This window comes from Mirounga leonina, unplaced genomic scaffold (assembly GCF_011800145.1).
Source record: "Mirounga leonina isolate KUSES-001 unplaced genomic scaffold, KU_Mleo_1.0 Mir_128, whole genome shotgun sequence".
Lineage (NCBI taxonomy): Eukaryota > Metazoa > Chordata > Mammalia > Carnivora > Phocidae > Mirounga > Mirounga leonina.
In genome coordinates this window covers 4,524,814-4,548,887 of record NW_023270320.1, presented here as the reverse complement: position 1 = coordinate 4,548,887, position 24,074 = coordinate 4,524,814, and the positions used below count along the sequence as shown (strand labels likewise).

At 34.1% G+C, this 24,074-nt stretch overlaps 1 protein-coding gene across 1 annotated transcript in view; it reads right to left on the bottom strand.

Annotated features, from left to right (window-relative positions):
* Nucleotides 1-1,068: 1,068 nt before the first annotated feature.
* Nucleotides 1,069-24,074, bottom strand: part of LOC118009783 (A disintegrin and metallopeptidase domain 3-like) — a 116,520-nt gene continuing 93,514 nt past the window's right edge. Inside the window, exons 13-18 of the mRNA XM_035003822.1 lie at nucleotides 20,889-20,990; nucleotides 19,110-19,305; nucleotides 10,553-10,643; nucleotides 10,104-10,293; nucleotides 3,751-3,837; nucleotides 1,069-1,188 (exon numbers count right to left, since the gene is read on the bottom strand). Coding sequence (XP_034859713.1) covers nucleotides 1,069-1,188; nucleotides 3,751-3,837; nucleotides 10,104-10,293; nucleotides 10,553-10,643; nucleotides 19,110-19,305; nucleotides 20,889-20,990 — 786 coding nt within the window. The remainder of the gene's footprint in view (nucleotides 1,189-3,750; nucleotides 3,838-10,103; nucleotides 10,294-10,552; nucleotides 10,644-19,109; nucleotides 19,306-20,888; nucleotides 20,991-24,074) is intronic.

The following is a 24,074-nucleotide window of genomic DNA, read 5'->3' as shown; positions in this document are numbered from 1 at the left end:
GGAAGTTTTTCAGAGGGAAAGAAAATGCCTGCATGGAATTTGAATGTGCTGGAAGAATTGAAAAGTCCTTGAAAATGCCACAAATGGGGCGCCTGGGTGGCTCAGTCGGTTAAGCGACTGCCTTCGGCTCAGGTCATGATCCTGGAGTCCCTGGATCGAGTCCCGCATCGGGCTCCCTGCTCGGCGGGGAGCCTGCTTCTCCCTCTCCCGCTCCCCCTGCTTGTGTTCCCTCTCTCGCTGTGTCTCTCTCTGTCAAATAAATAAATAAAATAATAAAAAAAATCTTAAAAAAAAAAAAAGAAAATGCCACAAATGGATGAGTAAATGTAAATATTTATATTAAAAAAAAACTTTAAAATTCCATTGTCTATTTAAGGCAAATATAATAATGTACTGTCAGATTTACAACATATATAAATAAAATATAAAGTAAAAATGCAAATGATGTAAAAACATTATTGAAATTATACTGTTAAGATATATACATTGTGAAGTTTAGAAAAAAACAACTATGCTATATTTGTTTATGAATGTTCACCAAATAAAATTTTAAAATGGTTTGTACCATTTACTATCCATACACAATGGATATGGAAGATCTGATTACTTTTCCCTTTTGAAAAGGGAAACTTAAAAGATGCAACTTGGTTGCAAACTAGCACATCATGATAGTTAACATTCTGGGAATATGCAGAGTGTATAATAAAACTATCACCTATTGTATAATTTAACTATACCTATCTAGAAAATTCTGATATATATATATAAATGTTTTTGGTAACCAGGGTTAAAACTAAGAGAGATCTATTAAAATGTTCACTTCTTGAGTGAAATTAAAAGCATATACAAAATTTTGACTGGCAGTATGCTATAGAGCTGTACTGTTTAATATAGTTGCCACCAAGCCACAAGTGGCTACTTAAATTTAAATAAAGTAAAATAAAATGGAAATCTTAGTTTCCTAGTTGCACTATCTGTATGTCAGGTGCTCTATAGCCACATATTCAGTGGAGATGTAGACCATTTCTGTAAGGGCAGAAAGCTCCTTGAAGCATGCTCATCTAGATACTAACTTCCCTTACTCCAAAACCCATCATTGATACTTCCTCCTGGTGATGTTCGTGATGGTCTACAAAGTGGAGGAGAATATCCGACATCACAGTGACAATTAAGCATATCATTGCAAACCTGAAATCAAAACCAAATAAAAAATAACATTATATGTTCAACATAAAAATTAAATGCATTACTCTGACAGTTAATGTAAATTATTGAAGTGTTGTAATTTATATATTATAGATGGTTTTTACTTAATGTGGAAAATATTTTTTTAAATAAAATGTAATACAATAAATTCCCATGCAATTTATTGCAATTATGCCTTTCAAATGTCATAGAGATTTTCTTTTGTCTCACATATTTTTTAAATAACAGTATATGACCTTCTTGACACAACGGAAATGCTTTATTCAAGAAAGGCATAAAATTGTGAACCAAAAAATTATACTAATCACCAGGAAAATGTAAATCAAAACCTCAATGAGGTATCACCTCACACCAGTCAGAATGGCTAGTATCAAAACAAGAAAAACAAGTATTGGTGAGGATGTGGGGAAAAGGGAACCACTGTGCACTTCTGGTGGGAATGTAAATTGGTACAGTCACTGTCAAAAGCATTATGGAGTTTCCTTCAAAAAATAAAAATAGAAATATATACAATCCAGTAATTCTAAAACTACTCTTTACCCAGTGAAAACAAAAACACTAATTAGAAAAGGTATATTGCACTCCAATGTTTCTTGCAGCTCTATTTACACTAGCAAAGATATGGAAGCAACCTAGGTGGCTATCAGTAGATGAATGGATAAAGATGTGGTATATATATAAAATGGAATGTTACTTAGCCATAAAGAGAGAGAGAGAGAGATCTTGCCATTTTTGACAACATGGATGGACCTAGAAGGTATAGTGTTAAGTGAAGCAAGTCAGACTGAGAAAGACAAATACCATATGATATCAATCATATATGGAATCTAGAAAATAACATGAATATGCAAACAAAAAAGCAGAATTAGACCTATAAATACAGAGAACAAACTGGTGGTTACCAGAAAGCAAAGTAGTGGTGGGAAGGGGCAAAATGGGTGAAGGGGAGTGGGAGATGGAGCCTTCAGTTATGGAATGAGTAAGTCATGGGAATGATAAGTACAGCATAGGGAATATAGCCAATGATATTATAATAGCAGATGGTAGATACATTTGTGGTGAGCATAGCATAATGTACAGGGTTGTTGAATCACTATTTTACACCTGAAACTAATGTAACATTGTTATTTCAATAAAAAATATTTCAATAAAAAATATATTTCAATAAAAAATATAAAATAGTAGGAGTTGAAGTTTATTTTGAATAAGGTTAAGTTAAAAAATAGCTGTTATAAAAACAAACTTTTACAAAAAAATGGGAAAAAAAAAACAAAAGGAGAAATTTGCTTAATGAGATATAGATACCAAAATGTATTTTCCTAGAAATAGGAAGGCTGGAAAATATCTCCAGTTGTGATCTGGTGGATGAATTGAAACAAGGATCAGAAGCAGACTAGAGGATCTAGAAGTAGGTTCATGCAAAAATTAAATAAGAAATTAAATTAAATTTAAATAAGAAAGGAAATAAATAGAAAAGAAAGGTTAATAGAGTATGTAAGTGATTGGGGAGAAAATTTTGATACAGACATGCAGGTAGGTCACTTTATTCTTAGATGATTATATAAAATATGAAGCATTGATATGGCAAGAGACACCAGCCACAAAGTTAAAGCCTACATGTATGTTCAGAAAAACAGAGTTTACATAATTTCTATTCCCTAGTAGATAATTTCACAATGGATGGACAAATAAAAATGCAAATGGCAAATATGACCACACATATATTGTGCTTAAAAACTGTATTATTAAGTAAATATAAATTAGCAATGGATTTAGCATGTTAAAAGTGATTTAAAAAAACTGAGATGCTAGTCTGGCCAGAATTTGAGGAAATGCATATTTTTATACCTGATAGGTGGGAGCAAAAGCTGGTATAATATTCCTTAAACACAATATAATATATATAAAAATTTAAATGGTACATAAATGTAGTCACTCACACATTTCATAACAATTTAAGAAGTCAGACAAATGTGCAAAGGTGATTGTACCATAATGTCCATTGTCCCACTACTTAACAATAGTTAAGTAAAAGTTAACATTATCCAAAAGTCCATCAATGAATGATTTTTAAAAATATAGTATGGAGGAGACATACAGGGAAATAAATTGAAACCACTAAAGGATGAATGAGATCTGAATAAACAAGAAAGTCTGCTCTCACAAAAATATTAGATTATAATATGTGTAATATAAATATATTGTGTTTTCAAATATTTATCAGTATACATACACTTAACCACAAGCAATATTTACATGTATGTTAAATGTGTATGAGTAATCCTTAATAAATTCAATTGAGAAATGAATTTATTTCATATTGCATTTTTGTACAAAGTTCAAAGCTCATGAGGCTTATAACAATGTGACTGAACACATAAATCATATATATATATATAAATAATGGAATCTACTTTCCTTATTTTAACTGCAAATTTTCAAAGAAATTTCTGTATCAAATAATTCTAAACCTCATTATCTTGGACAATGTTACTGACATGAATGAAAAGAGCTATACTTAGAAATGAAATAACCATTACATACCCCATGTCCACTGCAATTTATGTTTGAGTCACAATTTGTTCTCTGTGCGTATGAATTCCTAGAAGAACAACGTCCCTGGTCACAATACTAAAATGTTAAAACAACAAACAACAAAAACTGTAAATGTAAAGCCAAGAGTTGAGCATTTGTACTTGGTACAAAAATTAAATGCACAATATATTTTATATTTATATTTCATATAAAATATATATAATATGAATCTGGATTTCATGGCATCTACTCATTCTAAAAGAAGAACTTGGGAGTCGGGGGTCCAAATGGCATGTTATTACTTTACCAAATATAAAATTTTGAAATGAGATACTATTTCTTTCCTATGAGGGAGCTGTGATTTATTTATTTATTTTTTTAAAGATTTTATTTATTTGAGAGAGAGAGAGAGAGAGCACAAGAGGGGATAGGGTTAGAGGGAGAAGCAGACTCCCCGCCGAGCAGAGAGCCCGATGTGGGACTCAATCCCGGAACTCTGGGATCATGACCTGAGCCGAAGGCAGTCGCTTAACCAACTGAGCCACCCAGGCACCCGGAGCTGTGATTTTATTGATATACTGATACTAATTGGTATAAGAACAAAAATAGCCAAGTTGTACTGACCATTTATAATGAGCTTGGGTCTATCTTTGCACTTTCTATGTATCTTTATAATACATACTCATAGATGCTGAAAGGAAATATTTTTTCCTCATTTTATATTTGATGATAATAAATCTACTCTTTTAAATTCATGCACAAGTTATCAAGACCCAAAATTCAGTGCAAGAACTCCTTTTGTCACAGAACCACATATTGATCAATGCTAAATAAGAGTGTTCTTGTCATTTTTTAATATTTTTATATTTTTCCAGCTTTAATGGCAATATCTCTTACCTTTCATATTTACACTAAAGCATGTTATTTAATCTCCCCATACCTCCTTTTACCCATCTTTGAATTTGGAATAGCAATTATACCCAAATTTTAAAAAAGTGTAGGTTATGAGGATGAAATCATTTGTTAGGCATAAAGGAATAAAAGCAGTGCCTGGCACATAGTAAATCCTCACTACATACAAGATATCATTTAATTATTATTTATTTGACTTGATTTCTATGTAAGCTCTATGTTAAATTTAATTTAATTTGAATATCTTCAGGGGAGCCTGTAAAAATTATCTGTTGGCTTTTCTCAAGTTATCTGATAGAATATTCACTATATGATGAATAGTCCTAAAAATCATTATTTTCTATCACCATTAACCAATCATCATAAAGGAAAGAATATCAGCTTGTTCATTAACTACAAGTGCTCTGATGAAGCCAGGAAGAATAACAAAATGTTGGACAAATCAGCATTACCTGTCCACAAAACCATCTTCATTCTAGTTCTCCTTAAACATTGTCATTGAGGCAATAATAAACTAGTCATATTTCACTGGGTTGTCTTTAGGGGAAAAATAATTCAGGAAAAGTTAAGACCCATGTTTCTGATACAGTTTCTTTCAAGTAAACAGATCAATTTGTAGCTGGCTCTTTTGTAATGACAGGAAAAGTAAGGAACACCATAAAAGTACTTAGCCCTGGGCAATGGTTGGGATGATGTTTTGAATATAAACTAATCTACAAGACTTTCTTCTTTGAACAACAGACAAAAATAGTGTCCCAGAAGCAGCACATCATGGTTCAAAAAAAAAAAAAAAAAAAAAGAAACAATATAAGTAAATACATATTTCCTAAAGAGAAATGCCTGGATCATGTAAGCATATTTTTTTATAGTCCCAAGTATGAGTAAGAAAAAGGCAGTTAATTTTATTTATTTACTCATTGATTAGCTTATCTAATTTTGGACAGTTAAATGTCCCTTTTTTCAAGTTTGAAATGAATGTGCTGAGATGTGTTTATCTTCCCTACCTTATCTAAATGAGCTAGAAACCAATCTGATAAACTATTCTCCTGTTCTAAGTCTTAAAAATAAAAAAAAATCATAAAAGCTTTCTATCACATCCAATACTAAGCAAACTTGCCTTGTTGGAATAATGCTTATCGCTATACAGTATACTTTTGGCTCAGTATATTACAGTATTAAGTACATGTGTTTTATTTAAAATTTTGTTATGATTAATGAGACATATTTTTATTCATGTTAATAAATAAGATATAAAGTCTCCCCTCTCTCTCTCTTTCTCTTCTTATCAAGATAATTTTTACAAAGGACCCACAGCTAATGAGAATAAAGTAAAGACATCTTTCCTTTCCAACCACTCTGAAATCAACTGAACAATGTAGAATAACAATGAAAATAAAGTATATCTGATGAATTTTTTAAATAACCACAGAATAATTCCAATTCAAATTCACAGGCATGGCACTCACAATTGCTCCCCTTTTCCTAATTAATGTGAATAAAGGAAAATCAGAACAAGGCAATTAGAAGATGAGCGATTTAAGAACTTCCTGGGATTTCAAAATAAAATGAAGGTCACTGATGGATAAAATGAAGTGAGGAAGCAAGTATATCAAATTCAATGGTAAAGGAGAGAGACTGGTGCATCAGCCTCACAATGCTCTGGAGGATCTTCAGCCTCAGAGTAGTAAGGAAAAGCAGAGGAAGAAGAACCAAAAGGGCAGGTTGGGCAGGGGGGCTAAAATGTGGAATTATCCATGGAAGTGTCCACAAAACTACAGAAGTAGTTAGCTCTCATATTCACTACTCACCTCTCCTTTCTCTCAATTACAAAATGCAGTCAACACAACACTTTTATCCCAATGGAGAAAATTTCTAAAGGTATTTTGTTCCCTAAAACAATTGAATTAAGGATGACTATAGAATTTGGGCTTTTCAAGTGGTCTGTCCTCCAGAAGAGTCGCTATCCAATTAAACTACTGGAAGTACCATGGCCTAAAAGCCAGTTCCCTAATGAAGACTGTCATGTGACAAACCCCTGTTAAATGGAGAAGGCTGCAAATTAGTTGGGGGTTTTTTGTTTGTTTTTAATTTTAGGTAGTTAACATACAGTGTGATATTGATTTCTGGAGTAGAGCACTGGGTGTTATATATAACTGATGAATCACTAAATTCTGCTCCAGTTTGTTTGTTTGTTTGTTTGTTTGTTTGTTTTTAATTAAAAATGTTGTGGGAGTAAAAAGTCAGGCCAGCTGAAAGCTCCTACAGAACCAAGTAGGAAAAGTTGGCTTGCCTTCCTTCCTTCCTTCCTTCTTCTTTCCTTCTTTCCTTCTTTCTTTCTTTCCTTCCCTCCTTCCTTCCTTCCTTCCTTCCTTCCTTCCTTCCTTCCTTCCTTCCATTTTCCTTCCCTTCCCCTCCCTTCAGTTTCCTTCCTCCTTCACTCCTTTCTTTGTTTTCCCTCCATGAGGACATTGGCCAGTTGGGCATAGGTTAATGATCACAATTTCTGAGGCAGAAATTCACTGCTGGAGAGATGAGTGATCTGTAAAGGTTTTAGTGGTCATACACAGAAGTGGGACAAACCAGCATGGCAATCTTCTGTGGCATATGTATGTTTTATTTTAATTGTTATCATTATAACTGTATTTTTCTTGTACATGTTATTTCACTCTCACTACTAAGATTCTTTTTCTTTGTCTTTAATTTTCACAAATTTCATTATGCTGTATTCTGCTGTGGATTTCACTGGGTTCATCCTATATGATGTTCTTTGCTTTTTGCATCTGTGTATTTATGCCTTTTGCCAAATTTGGAAACATTCCAAGCACTATTCCCTGAAATACTTTTCCATCCTTAAATTCTTTCTTCTATTCTAGGATCTTAGAATAGCCTTTATCATGACAAAAAGCAATAACAAATGTTTGTGAAGATGTAGAGAAAAGGGAACCCTTGTGCACTATTGGTAGAAATGTAAATCAGAAAATAGTATGATAGAATAGGTAGAAGAGTATGGAGGTTCTTACAAAAATTAAAAATAGAAACATCACATGATACAGCAATTCTACTTCTGGGTATTTATCCAAAATAAATGAAAACACGTAACTGAAAAATATATATGCACCTTCATATTCATTGCAGCATTATTTACAGTAGCCAATATATGTAAGCAACCCAAGTGTCCACTGATGAATGAATGGGTAAAGTGAATTCAGCAAATATACAAAATGGAATATTACTTATCCATAAAAAAGAATTAAATCTTGCCATTTGTGACATGAATGGACCTTGACAACACTAGTTGATTGAAATAAGTCAGGCAGAGAAAGACAAATACTGTGTGATCTTAATTGTATGTCTAATTTAAACAATAACAAAATCCAAGCTCATAGATGCAGAGAACAGATTGGTAAGTGCCAATGGTGGGGGACTGGGGGAGTGGATAAAATGGGTGAATGGGGTCAAAAACTGCAAAGTTTCAGTTATAAAATAAATAAGTAATGGGAATTACAGTATAATATGGTGACTACAGTTAATGACACTCTTGCATATTTGAAACTTGCTGAGACATTAAAACTTGAACGTTCTCGAAATAATAAAAAAAATTTTGTAACTATGTATAGTAATGGATGTTAACTAGATTTCTTGCAGTCATTATTTCACAATATATGCAAATATTGAATCACTATGTTGTACACCTGAAACTAAGGTAATGCTATATTTCAATTATATGTCAATTAAAAGTAGTAACAAATATTTTTTTAAAAATCAATAAAAATGTGTAACAATATATTTGACTCCATACACATTTCTAAATCACTTTCCAGAAAGTATGTGTTAATTTATATTTGTTTTAGGATGATAATAAGTTATGCTTCTCATCATCAGTTATTATTTTCAACTCCTATTTGATTAGACAAAAACAGTAACTGGATATGCATGTAGTCTGTATTTATTTCACCAACCTAGAAGCACACTAAATCTCATTGTTCAAAAGTTTTATAGTGTTCAATCTCTAGCCACACTACTTCCCTTCCTGAAGCTTATGATGAGGCTGACAGTTACAACTCTTAAATCACTTGGTCTTACTAGGGATCAGCTCCATTATAAAGTTATCTAGAGGCCTTATCATGTCACTTCATTAACATAAATGTAGTTTGATTGGAAGAGGTTCTTTATGAATAACAACAACAACAAAAAACCATTCCTCTTACTCAGGAAATTTCAAGGGGTTTAGGAGCTCTGTGCCAGAAATCAGGGATAAAAATCAAATTGTTTTTTTGTGTTATACCACATATATACCATTTGGGTGCTTTTTTTCTTTTTTTTTTTTTAAAGGTTTTATTTATTTATTTGAGATAGAGAGCACAAGATTGAGAGGTTCCCTACTGAGCAGGGAGCCTGATATGGGGCTTGATCCCAGGACCCTGGGATCATGACCTGAGCTGAAGGCAGTCACTTAACCAACTGAGCCACCCAGGTGCCCTGAGGGCTTTTTTTTCTAATTAATGAATGATAAAATTAGCTGATAAATTTACATGTTTAATCTTTCACATTTATAGTAAACATTTTTTCAGTTTGTCTGAAATAATCCTTAAAGGGGTAACATATCACTTTATAAGGTAGCACTATGTCTTCTTTTGTGATTATTTCATTATTTTTATGCAAGAATACTTTTTCCCATTTTGAAATAAATTTACTATTCATTTCCATTTTCCTCTATTTTTCATTTCTTAAAATATTGTATCTCAATGTAAATTATCTAAATTTAAACAGGAGATACTTGAGTAGTGTTTTACATTGGTCAACTAATTTTTCAATGGTCATAGTTTAAAGATCCTTTATTTTGTTTCTTAAGCTATTTAAGGAAAAGAAAAAGAAATAAAGCTTAAACTCCATTTTATTATTGTGTCTTGTGGGAGGGCCAAATTTTTAACAAGTATTTATTATGCTTTTGGAAGAAAAATTAGAGGAGTTGACTAATGAGCAAATAGCTGTTTTACTTTCATTACAACCAAATTAATTCTTCCTTGTCAGTTATTGCAGGACCAAATACTTGGCTATTTTTGTTTTCTTTGTTATTCTTATTATTCAGATTGTTTTCACCTACTTTTTTGCTATATCACTTGATTCTTTTTTGTTGTTTCTATAAATTTCTGCAGACCAGATCCTAGCCTAATGAAGAGGCTAATATTCTCAAGTATGAGAAAACAATGGTTTAAATATCTATAGCAAAATTCATAATAAACAAAATGATAGTGAAGCAAGTGTTCATTTGACCAACAGAAATTCTGAACTTTAAATCCTAAGATCTTGATGTAGTAACCAAAATTTGTAATATTAATTATAAAAACAAATGTTAAGGTCTTCTCTGTTTCCCATATGTGTGCATGTGCACATACACACACACAGACACCCACACACCACATATATAATCAAGTCAAAATGTTATTTACCATATTTGGACCACACATAGTGCCATTTGATGTATAGGTATAATCTTCTGTTACATGTGCTGTTGGTATTCTTAAATATGCAGAGACACACAGATGGCCTTCCATGTAAGTATACTGAATATCAAATTTTTTAAATGGTATTATTTCTAAATGGGTCCAGTGACAAACTATCTTTCCACAAAGGATATCCCTGGTAATAAGGCAGAAAAAATTATCTAAATGTCACTTAAGGAGAAAAATATAAGGGAAATAACAGTTCAAAATATGAGGATAATTGAATACATTACAGATCATAGCACCAAAGCTATTCAAAACAAAACAATCTTAGGAAATGCAACATAAATATTTATCTGTATATAATGCATTCATTTCTCATTTGTATTAAACAACTCTTTGTAGTACAAACACACAAACACAACTGAAAAAGGTATAATTTTCTAAATACACACCTAAAATTACAAAAATTTCTTCTGCAGTTTCCAAAATCATCATCATGCATATTCACTTCTTGTGTACACAAGAGAGTAGAACCTTTTGCAACTGAAAATATAAATAAAGTTCCAATTACTCATCTTTAAAAATATTAAAAACTGAAAGTATGGTAAATTAATATAGAGACATCTAGACGACAGCAATGCCCAGTCAGTGTCAGCTACAATAAAATTTTTGGTGTCATCTACTGGCTATACAAGAAGAAGAAACACTAAAAACTATCCACTTGAGAATAGTAAAATTGCTATCATAGTGCAGAAATTATTAAGAAATCAAACAATCATTTACTCTCTTACCTGCAATTCTAATATTCTACTCCTTTCCCACCAATTACCTGAACTTTGACTAATATCTTATTCTTTTTGTCTTATAATTATTAGATCTACCTCTTGATGTAGTTCAAAGTTGTTTTGATTTGCAATTTTATTTTCAAATTTGGATTTACACAAGCAATACCTTTTATCATGACCACAGGGTAGATTACTAACTTTAGGAAAATGTAGTTTAAAAATGAACCCTGAGAAGCCCACACAGGAAAGAAAAATCCCCATAATATTTGGCTTTAAAAGCAAGAGGAGCCAAATTTTATGAATTCTTAGAACCAGTGGGACTTAAAGCCTGGAATTTTAAAAATCAGCAGCTAGGCTCTGGTTGAACCCAGAGGGCATTAGGAAGCTGAGTCCCCACTCTTAGACAGCAGGACAAACAGCCAGCAGAGATATAGCATGGAAGCAGCAGTTTGAAAAATACCAGGGGCAGACAAGAGGGAGAGGGATTTACTCATCCCAGAGCATCATTCAGAGAAGCAAGGATCATGGAGAAATGTCTCCAGGAACAAAGAAGCTGTCAGGTTCCATTTTCCTCCCCAAACCCCCAGTATAAACACAGGGCCACCTGCAGGAAACAGCATGGTGCAAAGAAAGTTGATACCTAACTTTCTTACACCAAGCCCCACCCTCTGTGCTTCAGTGGACTGGCCCTCCCTAGTCATGCTTGCCTCAATCCCAGTGCCATGGCCCCCACCCACCCTCAGAAGACCAGTGAAAAACCCACCAACACCCAGTCAACAGACCAACGAGTTTTATGGGACCTCAGTTCCTGCAGTGATGGTGGCAGCAGGTCTCATTTCACAAGAAGACCAGCACACACTTTGTTAAAATGTGCTGCACCCAGCCATGGACAAAACACTGTGCACAACAGGCAAAGAGAGCCTCTGCAGACAACTTTATTGAAGGAAAAAGAGACAAGGTTCAGGCAACACACATAGGAGACACTCACTGAAGCCTCAGGTCCTGGGGAACAGGAACACTGTACTGCAGGGTACTAAAGGAGCATGTCTTCATAATGCCATTACTTTCAATAGCAAGAGAAATGGCTGACTTTCCTAACAAGGAGAAAAAATGAGGAGACAGAGGAATGTACCCCAAATGAAAGAACAAGACCAAACCACAGTAAGAGACCTCACCAAAACAGATATAAGTAATATGACTGATAGAGAATTTAAAGTAGTAATCATAAAGACACTCACTGGACTTGAGAAAAGAGTGGAGGACATCAGTGAGACTCTTTAAGAAAAAGATAAAAAAGAACCAGAGATGGAGAACACAATAAATGAAATTAAAAATAGAAAAAATAGAAAAAATAACAGGCTAGATGAAGCAGAGGAAAGAATTAATAACCTGGAAGGCAGAGTACTGGAAAGTAATCAAGCTGAGCAAATGAGAATAAAAATAATTATGCAAATTGAGCATAGTCTTAGGGAACTTAGTGACTGCATCAAGCATAAAATATTTGCATTATGGGGATCCTAGAAGAAGAGAGAGAAAAGGGAGCAGAAATTTTTTGAAGAAATAGTAACTGAAAATAATTGATAGTAATACAATAACAATAGGGGAATTTAACACCCCACTTACGTCAATGGACAGATCATCCAAACAGAAATACAACAAGGAAATAGTGGCTTTGAATGACACACTGGATTTAACAGATATATTCAGAACGTTCCACCCTAAAAGAGCAGAGTACACATTCTTTTCAAGGGCACATGGGACATTTTCCAGAATAGATCACCTAGTAGCCCACAAAACAAGCCTCAACAAATTCAAGCAGATCGAAGTCATACTATGAATCTCTTTTGACTGCAGTGCTATGAAACTAGAAATCAACCACAAGAAAAAAAATCTGGAGAAAGCATAAATACATGGAAGTTAAATAACATACTACTAAACAATAAATGGGTCAACCAAGAAATTAAAAAATGACATCAAAAAGAACATGGAAACAAATAAAAATGAAAACACAGTAGACCAAAACCTCTGGGATGCAGAAAAAAAAAAGCAGTTCTAAGAGGGAAGTTTATAGCAATGCAGGCCTACCTCAAGAAGCAAGAAAAATCTCAAATAAACAGCCTAACCTTGTACCTAAAGGAGCTACAAAAAGAACAACATACAAAACCCAAAACCAGCATAAGGAAGGAAATAATAAAGATTAGAGCAGAAATAAGTTATATAGAAACTAAAGGAACAGTAAAACAGATCAATAAAATCAAGAGCTGGTTCTTTGAAAATATCAACAAAATTGATAAATCTCTAGCCAGACTAAAAAAAAAAAAAGAAAGAAAGAAAGAGAGAGAGAGGACCCCCCAAAAAATCAGAAATGAAAGAGGAGAAATAACAAACAACATTACAGATACACAAAGAATTATAAGAGAATATTATGAAAAATTACATGCCAACAAATTAGACAACCTAGAAAGAATGAATAAATTCTTAGAAACATATAACCTACCAAAACTGAGGCAGGAAGAAACAAAAAAATTGAAAAGATCTATTACTAACAAAATGAAATTGAATCAGTAATCAAAAAAAAGTTCCCAACAAACAAGAGTCCAGGACCAGGTGACTTCACAGGAGAATGCTACAAAACATGTAAAGAAGAGTTAATACCTATTCTTCTCAAACTATTCCAAAAAATAGAAAGAAGGAAAATTTCCTAATCCATTCTATGAGACCATAATCACCTGATATCAAAGCCAGATCAGGACACCAAAAAAAAAAAGGAAAGAAAAGAGAATTACAAGACAATATATCTGATGAACATAGAGGCAAAAATCATCAACAAAATACTAGCAGTCCAAATTCAACAATATATTAAAAAGTCATTCACCACAAACACATGGAATTTATTCCTGGGATGCAAGGTCGTTCAATATTCACAAATCAATATCACATCAATAAGAGACAGGGTAAGAACCATATGATCATTTCAATAGATGCAGAAAAAGCACTTGACAAAGTATAACATCCATTCATAATAAAAACCCTCAAAAAAGTAGATTTAAAGTACAAAGAAATCCTATCCACAGCAATCAGACAACAAAAAGAAAAAAATGGTATCCAAATTGGTAGAGAAGAGGTCCAAGATGGTGGAGGTGTAGGAGACCTTAGTTTCGTCTGGTCCCAGGAATTCAGCTAGATAGCTATCAAATCATTCTGAACACCTGTAAACTCAACTGGAGATTGAAAAAAGAATAGCTGCAACTCTGCAAATAGAGAAGCCACCACTTTCTGCAAGGTAGGATCTGTGGAGAAGTGAATCCAAGGCAATATATGGGAAGATAAACCGTAGGGGAAGGGAGCCCCCATCAGCCAGCTACCAGAAAGTGATATAGCCGTCGAGCACAAAATCAGAACTTTTAGAAATCTTCTCCAGTGGGGAATATCCCTGTCTGAAAGGCATTAAGGTGGCAAAGCAGGGCATCCTAGGTGGGACAGCATGGTCTCAGGATCCCTGGGGTCAAGAAAGAACAGTCGTTCCCGAGTGTGGCAGAGTTCCCAGGCATCTGAGCAGAAAAGCCAGCTGCAATCAACGAGTCCAGGAGTGGACACTCAGCTCAGGGTTGCCATAACCCCCCAAACCACAATACAATCAGGCTGCTGCTCTCTGAGCAGGGGCCCAGCAAGTGGCAGACCAAGGCAAACACCTCCCCCCCACCACCACCACCCCCCCAGGAGCGGCACAGGTGTCTGCTGCAGGAGACTGTAGGGTTTGGAGACTTGAAGTAGGATCATGTGTCTGAGTGAGCATGGAGGATAGACAAAGACCAAGGAGACAGGAGTGATTGATTGCTTTTCCCTGAGGGGGTACTGAGTACTGGGGGGAGTAAGCTTTCAGCTCTGGAACTGGAGATTGGGAGGCTGCCATTTTCATTCTCATCCTCTATAGTGGCACTGAAAGGCTTCAGGGAACAAAAGCCACCTAGAGCAACCCGGAGTCACTTATTTAGCCTAGCCCCCTGGGAAGCGTGGTGCAGTTCCACCAGGGGCAAAGACATGTGAGAATCAGAGCAACAGACCCCTTCCCCCAGAAGATCAGGAAGAACATCTAGCTAAGACCAAGTTTACTGATCACAAATAACTATAAAACTCCAGTGCCAAAGAGAAATTGTGTCTAGAATTCATGGCTTTTTCCCCATGATTCTTTAATCTTTCAATTTTAATTTTTTTCTCTTTCCTTTTTCAACCAATTTCTTATTTTATCAACTCTTTTCTAAGGCTATTTTTAATTTTCACTTTTACAATTACACAATTACATTCTATCCTTTCATTGTATTTAATTTTATTTGTGTGCATATATAAGTTTTTCTTTCTTTACCATTTTGAGATGTAGTTTCTTCTAAAAAACAGACCAAAATACACTCAGGATATAGTGTATTGTTTTGTTCTGTTCACCTGTCTGTTTTCCTTCTCTCTCTCTCTCTTTTTTTTTTTTTGTCTTTTAATGTTCATTTTTACAGTTACATTCTATCCTTTCATTGTATATAATTTTATCTTTGTACTGATATAAGTTTTTCTTTATTTACAATTTTGGGATCTAGTGTTCTAACAAACAGACCAAAATAACACAGGATCCAATGTATTGTTCTGTTCTGTTCACCTGTCTGATTATATTCTTTTAATTTTATTTTTCAGTTTCAGGTCTCTTCTGGTTTGTTTAGTGTACATTTCTCTGGAGTCGTTGTTGCCATTTTAGTATTTTGTTCTCCCATTCATCTATTCTTCTCTGGGCAGAATGACAAGAAGGAAAAATTCACATCAAAAAAGAGAACAAGAGGCAGTACTGACTGACAGGGACCTAATCAGTGTGGGTATAATTAAGATTTTGGAACAAGAGTTCAGAATAACAATTATAGTAAAGATGTTAGCTGGGCTTGAAAAAAGCATAGAAGACACTAGAGAATCCCTTTCTGGAGAAATAAAAGAACTAAATCTAATCAAGTTGAAATAAAAAAGGCTAAAATGAGATGCAATAAAAAATGGAGGCTCTAACTGCTAGGATAAATGAGGCAGAAGAGAGAATTAATAATAAAGAAGACAAAATGGTGGAGAATAAAGAAGCTGAGAAAAAGAGATAAACAACTACTGGATCACAAGTGGAGAATTTGAGATATAAGTCATAACATAAAGTGAATATTAGAATTGGGATCCCAGAAGAAGAGGAAAGTGAAGGTATATTGGAGCAAATTATAGTGCAGAACTTCCCTAATTTGAGGAAGGAAACAGGCATTCAAGTCCAGGGCTCACAGAGAACCTCCCTCAAAATCAATAAAAATAGGTCAACATCTTCATATATAACAGTGAAACTTGCAAATTTCAGAGACAGAGAAAATCCTGAAAGCAGCTTGAAACAAGAGGTCTGTAACCTACAAGGGTAGAAACATTAGACTGGCAGAAGACCTGTCCATAGAGACCTGGCAGGCCAGAAAGGACTGCATGATATATTCAGGGTGCTAAATGAGAAAAATATGCAGCCAAGAATACTTTATCCAACATGGCTGTCATTTAGAGAAGAAGCAGCGGTTAAAAGCTTCTAGGACAAATAGAAACTAAAAGAATTTGTGATCACTAAACCAGCCCTACAAGAAATATTAAAGGGAATCCTTTAAGCAGAGACAGAACCTGAAAGTAACAAACAAAGACCAGAAAGGAACAGACACAATACACAGAAACAGTCATTTTACAGGTAATACAATGGCCTAAATTCATATCTTTCAATAATTACTCTGAACATAAATGGGCTAAATGTCCCCAAACAAAAGACACAGTATATCAGATTGGATAAAAAAGGAAGACCCATCAATATGCCATCTGCAAGAGACTTATTTTAGACCCAAAGACACCTCCAGATTGAGAGTGAGGGGGTGGAGAACAATGTATCATGCTAATGGACATCAAAAGAAAGCTGGGGTAGCAATCCTTATATAGGACAAAGTAGATTTTAAACCGAAGACTGTAATAAAAGATGAGGAAGGACACTATATCATAATAAAAGGGTCTATCCAACAAGAGGATCTAATAATCATAAATATTCATGCCCATAACATAGGAACAGCCAATTATACAAACCAAATAAAAACACATTGATAATAATACAATAATAATAGGGGACATTAACACCCCACTCATAGCAATGGACATATCATTTAAGCAGAAGATCAATAAGGAAATAAAGACTTTGAATGGCACACTGGACCAGATGGACTTCACAGACATATTCAGATCCTAAAGCAATAGAATATACATTCTTCTCGAGTGCACATGGAACATTCTCCAAAATAGATCACATCCTGGGTCACAAATCAGGTCTCAACTGATACCAAAAGATTGGGATCATTCCCTGCATGTTTTCAGACCACAGTGCTTTCAAACTTGAACTCAATTACAAGAGGAAGTCAGAAAGAACTCAAATACATGGAGGCTAAAAAGCATCCTACTAAAGAATGAATGGGTCAACCAGGAAATTTAAGAAGAATTTAAGAAGAATTTAAGAAATAATCATGGAAACAAATGAAAATGAAAACACAAATGTTCAAAACCATTGGGATGCAGTGAAGTCAGTCCTAAGAGGGAAGTATATAGCAATATAAGCCTTTCTCAAGAAACAAGAAAGGTCTCAGATACACAACCTAACCTACACCTAAAGGAGCTGGAGAAAGAATAGCAAATAAAGCCTAAACCCAGCAGGAGAAGAGAAATAATAAAGATCAGAGCAGAAATCAATGAAATAGAAACCAAAAGAAGAGTAGAACAGATCAAGAAACTAGAAGCTGGTTCTTTGAATGAATTAACAAGATTGATAAACCCCTGGCCAGATTTATCCAAAAGAAAAGAGAAAAGACACAAATAAATAAAATCATGAATGAAAAGAGGAGAGATCACAACCAACACCAAAGAAATACAAACAATTATAAGAACATATTATGAGCAACTATATGCCAACAAATTAGACAATTTGGAAGAAATGGATGCATTCTTAGAGATGTTTTATAAACTACCAAAACTGAAACAGGAAGAAATAGAAAACCTGAACAGACCCATAACCAGCAAGGAAATTAAAGCACTAATCAAAAATCTCCCAACAAACAAGAGCCCAGGGCCAGATGGCTTCCCAAGGGAATTCTACCAAACATTTAAAGAATCATACCTATTATCAGCTGTTTCAAAAAATAGAAATGGAAGGAAAACTTCCAAACTCTTTCTGTGAGGCCAGCATTACTTTGATCCCAAAACCAGGCAAAGACCCAATGAAAAAAGAAAATTACAGACCAATATCCCTGATGAACATGGATGCAAAAATTCTCAACAAGATCCAACAGTCATTAAAAGCATTATTCACCACGACCGAGGGGGATTTATTCCTGGGATGCAAGGGTGGTTCAACATCCGTAAATCAATCAAACACTACATTAAGGAAAGAAAGCACAAGAACCATATGATCCTCTCAGTAGATGGAGAAAAAGCATTTGACAAAATACAGCATCCTTTCTTGATTAAAACTCTTCACAGTATAGGGATAGAAGTAACATACCTCAATATCATAAAAGCTATATACAAAAAACCCTCAACAAATATCATTCTCAATGGGAAAAAAACTGACAGCATTTCCCCTAGGGTCAGGAACATGGCAAGGATGTCCACTGTCACCACTGTTGTTCAACATAGTACTAGAAGTCCTAACCTCAGCCAGCAGATAACAAAAATAAATAAAAGGCATCTGAATTGGCAAAGAAGTCAAACTTTCACTCTTTGCAGATGACATGATATTCTGTGTGGAGAACCCAAAAGACTCCAGCAAAAAATTGCTAGAAGTGATACAGGAATTGAGCAACAATGCTAAGCAAAATAAGTCAATCTTAGAAAGACAAAGATCACATGATTTCACTCACATGTGGAATTTGAGAAACAAAACAAACTAACAGAGGGAAGGAAAAAAGAGAGAAAGATGCAAACCAAGAAACAGATTCTTAACTATAGAGAACAAATTGATGGTTACCAGAGGTGAAATAGGTGATGGGGATTAGAGTACACTTATCATGCTGAGCACTGAGTAATGCATAAAATTGTTAAATCACTGTATTTTACACCTGAAACTAATATAACTCTGTATGTTAACTTTACTGGGAAAAATATAAGACAAAATAATGAAAATGAACCCCAGAAAAACTGCAACTATTACATTTTCCAAATAAGTCTGCACACTGTTTATCTGTATCTTGGCATATCCCATTATAGCAATAGGCAGTCTTATTATTGCATGGTTCTAAATCAGCAGATTTCACATCAGGTACACAAAATTCACTTCTTCCATTGCAAAATTCTGGAAAATCACATGGATCTTTGCTTTCCCGACATACAGTTCCTTTTACAGACATCTGTGGGACAAAGAAAAACAATTATTTTTGTAAAGTAGTAAACCAAAAATATAAAATAATTTAAACAAGAGCAATGTATTTCTGTCATTTCCATTATTACTACATTTTTAACTAAAGTCAAATTATGAATTTACTCAAAAGCTCCAGTGAAACAGATTGGAAAAAACCCAGATGTCCATCAATGGATGACTAGATTAACAAAATTGTGGTATATTCATACAATGGAATATTTTCAGCCATATAAAGGAACACTGATACATATGCTACAAGGTGGATGAACATTCAATGCTATGTTAAGTGAAGAAAGCCAGACACAAAAGGTCACATATTCTATGCTTCTACTTATATGAAATATCCAGAATAGGTTACTCCAGACAGAACACAAATTGGTGGTTGCCAGGGACCGAGGGGAAGGGAGAAAGGAGAACAAGGACTTAAAGGGCTGGGAGTCTCCTGTTTGAGTGAGGAATATGTTTTGGAACTAGATAGAGGTGGCAGTTGCACAACATTGTGAATGTACTGAATGCCACTAAATTGTTCACCTGAAAATTGCAAATGTTATGGTACATGATTTTCACCTTAATGTTTTTAAAGGCCCTACCAAATGTAGGAATTATCCATGTGTAAGGGAAGGGGCAAGGCACTGTGTAGAAAAGGCTTATTGCTCAATTCTGCTGATTTGGAGACAAAGGCCAAGATGAGAGCTCTGGTGAAGGGAAGAGCAACAAGGTTTATTGCTAAGTGGCAGAAACTCTAGGCTTGCCTCTATATTTATGCTCCTTGAAGACAAGTACCACTGGTTTTAGTTATAGCACATAGAGTGAAAAAGAACACACATAGAACAAAGTAGAATGACGTTAGAAGAGATTTCACTGACAGAGAACCTGGCAAATCTGAAATCTGGCAATCAAGATCTCTAATTAATCAGCTTCTATAATTGTCGTTGACTCCTGAAAGTGACACAGAAAAGGTAAGATGCTATGACGTGATCCCCAAAAGACAAATCTTACTCAGTCTCTTTTCAAGTGTGGCTATAAAGGAGAATTGAATGGAAAACTTCCCAAGGGAAGTCAAGGATTCAATCTACTTCTGGGACACACTGTTTAACAGAGTTAAACTTCAGTATTAGACATGCTACATGTTGTTGACTATTCTACATGGACTCCTTTTCTGCCGTTCTCAAAATGAGATTATTATTATTGTTTGTTTATTCAAACATTGAATGTCAACTTTGTGTTGGGTGGCTTATTTGTAATTTTGTCATAAGTTGTTGGGTCATGAAGAGCTACATTCAGGTATGGCCTCAGGTATGACCAAGAGGAATCCATAGTACCCAAATAATCTAGAATCAGTATTGGATAACTGGATGGATCTTGAGTAGAGACTGAAATACAGTGAAGGCGAAGATAAGAAAGAAGTTGAAAAAAATCTAAGAACATCTTCTGAATTCTGAAGTCAACTGTGTATGAATCAAATATTTAAAGTTATATATTTGAAAGTTGTGTAAAAAAAAAAAAAAGAAATGAATGCACAAGAACAGAAAAATTCATGAAAGAAAATACTGTAGTAATTTGAAAGCTTACCAGACAAGTTTCTGTATCACAGCATGCTCCAGTGCCACACTCTGCAAATTCAGTCAGAGTACAATCTGCAGGATTACAGCATTTTCTCAAATGTTTGCAATGCTAAAGGTAAATATAATAAAGTTCAATAATAGGAATTTTCAATCATTTTATTTATTGTCAAAATGTACTCTAGTATGTCTCTTAGTTAATTACAATCACACTATAATTTTTACTTCTGTATTTATTTATAACACCATTTCATTTAAAACTAATATATTTCCAGTATAGGAAAAGAAGATAGTAATGAAATTATTTATGATTCCATAAATAATAGAAACTGAACTGTTAAAAATTTAATGTAATTTCTGTCAATCTTCTTTGTGTTCATAAATATATGCACTGTAAATTTAAAAGTATTTTTCCATTTATTATATTATAGTACTTTTTCATCTCATCAATTCTCCTCAAGATATCATTTTGAGAATCCATAAAAATTTATGAATGTAACAAAATAGAGGTTTCTAAATTATAACATTTTATGTAAAGGATGTTTCAATGAAATTTTTTTTTTTTTAACAAGGATTTAACTTTTTTTTTTTTAAGATTTTTATTTATTTATTTGAGACAGAGAGAATGAGAGACAGAGAGCATGAGAGGGAGGAGGGTCAGAGGGAGAAGCAGACTCCCTGCCGAGCAGGGAGCCCGATGCGGGACTCGATCCCGGGACTCCAGGATCATGACCTGAGCTGAAGGCAGTTGCTTAACCAACTGAGCCACCCAGGCGCCCTCAATGAAAATTTTATTATTATTATTATTTATTTTTATCTCCAAGATTTTATATTAAAGATTAATTCTAGAAGTTATTAGGTCATAGAGTACAAAAATATTAAAGACTATAACATACATTTATTTCCTTCTATCTATATACTTATCTATTCAGTGCAAGAGTGATGTTTCACAAGACTGTTAGTAATATTTAAAAATTAGTAGAGTGATAGGTGTGATAGGTGAAAATAAGTGCTTACATCTGTTTCAGTTTTATTATTTTAATTACTAATGAGCTATAAATTTTAAAAAAAATTCACATTCTGGTTTATATTTCTATGCATATATTTCTGTTAAGGCATTCTGTTTATTTCCTTTATTCATAAGCACTTTTATATTAATTATATTAACCCCTGGCCACTAATATATGTTTACTATGTTTTATAATTTGTCATTGACAACTGACTTTTGTTTTGGTACATTTTGGGTTTGTTTGTTTGGGTAAATTTTAGATATTGTGAGATTGTGAAATGGTAGAACTATCTGAGAACTCTGAGAACTATCATCTTTTTTTGTGGTTTGTTCTTGAGTTTATGGATAAAACTTTCTTCCAATCTGACCCCAGTAAATATGTGAGTAAAATGTTCGTGTTAGGTTTGAGTGGTGTGTTGTGAAGGAAGCTATAATGATGTATCTCTTTCCCAAAACGGAAGTTAAATTTATCAGTTGCTTTAATAGAATAATAATTTATTCCTGATCTTTTTGTAATACCTGGATTGTTATATAAATATGCTATATAAAATTAGATACAATGTCAATGTCTTCAATTACATTAACTGCATATACTAAAGTTTATTTAAAAATGTTATTATTGGGTGCCTGGGTGGCTCAGTCAGTTAAGCGTCTGCCTTCGGCTCAGGTCACGATCCCAGGGTTCTGGGATGGAGTCCCTGCATTGGGCTCCCTGCTCAGTGGGGAGCCTGCTTCTCCCTCTGCCTCTGCCTACCACTCCTCCTGTTTGTGCCTGCTCTCTCTCGCTATCTCTCTGTGTCAAGTAAATAAATAAAATTTTAAAAATGTTATTATATAAGTTTTAATATTTATAGGAGTCAGGTATTTTTCCATTTTCATGTTTCATTATTAAAAATAATGTATTATGCATAATATAAAGATTTTAATAAAAATTATCAAGAGTATTTAGTAAAGACAGAAGATTGAACACACACTAAATATTAATATTGGGAGCAAAAAAAAATCAATGACATGAAAGGGAAAGCCTCCAAATGCTAGAATCAAAGACAGAGCCTACAGTGAAGAGCATTTTCTGACAATATTCAATGTATAATGGAAAGCTACACCAAATGCTGGGCTTGTTGGAAGTTGGAAGTGGAAAGTTGATGTTCAATGAATCGCGGATTAAAAATGGATCCCATGGGGCGCCTGAGTGGCTCAGTCGTTAAACGTTTGCCTTCGGCTCAGGTCATGATCCCAGCCTCCTGGGATCGAGCCCCGCATGAGGTTCTCTGCTGAGGGGAAGACTGCTTCCTCCCTCTCCCACTCCCCGTGCTTGTGTTCCCTCTCTCACTGTATCTCTCTCTGTCAAATAAATAAATAAAATCTTCAAAAAAATTTTTTTTTTAGAAATGGATCCCACTAAGGGACTGGATGTGAAAACTTAAAAATAGGTAACTGTTAGGGAGTCTGGGTGGCTCAGTTGGTTAAATGGCTGCCTTCAGCTCAGGTCATGATCTCAGAGCCCTGGGATCGAGTCCTGCATCAGTCTCCCTGCTCTGTGGGGAGCCTGCTTCTCCTTCTCCCCTGATTGTGCTCTCTAGCTCTCTCTCTCTGCCTCTCAAATAAAGAAATAAAATCTTAAAAAGAAATAAAATAGGTAACTGTGGTATGCCATTGAGAAACTAGAGAAATCAAAGGATATATTTTTTACTTCTAGTTGTCCAAACTTTTATCAAATGTCTCTTCAATATTTAATATCATAATTTTTGTCTCTTTGTTAATTTTGATATATGTTGAAAAGTACCGAAATGTTTCTCTACTTCTGGAATAAATGCCAAAATTTTATTCTTTTTTTCATATATTCACTGGGATTATTTGATCATTTTAATTTAGACATTTCACAGGTATTTTCCAAAATATGGATCATTCAAAGTAATGTTAAACTGGTTATCAGAGGAATCAACTTTCATGATTTAATTCTATTTCTATATGCCTGCAAAAGACACTGGAAATGGATTTTTTTAAATGTACACAAATTACAATAACATTCAGAAATATGAAATATTTAGGTTTTAATTTAATTAGAGACATCTAACTAAATGGAATGATATGCCATGTTCATAGTTTGAAAATCACATTATGAATACATTAATTCCCCACAAATTCATGTATATATCCCAAAAAAAATCCCAATCAAAATTTTGC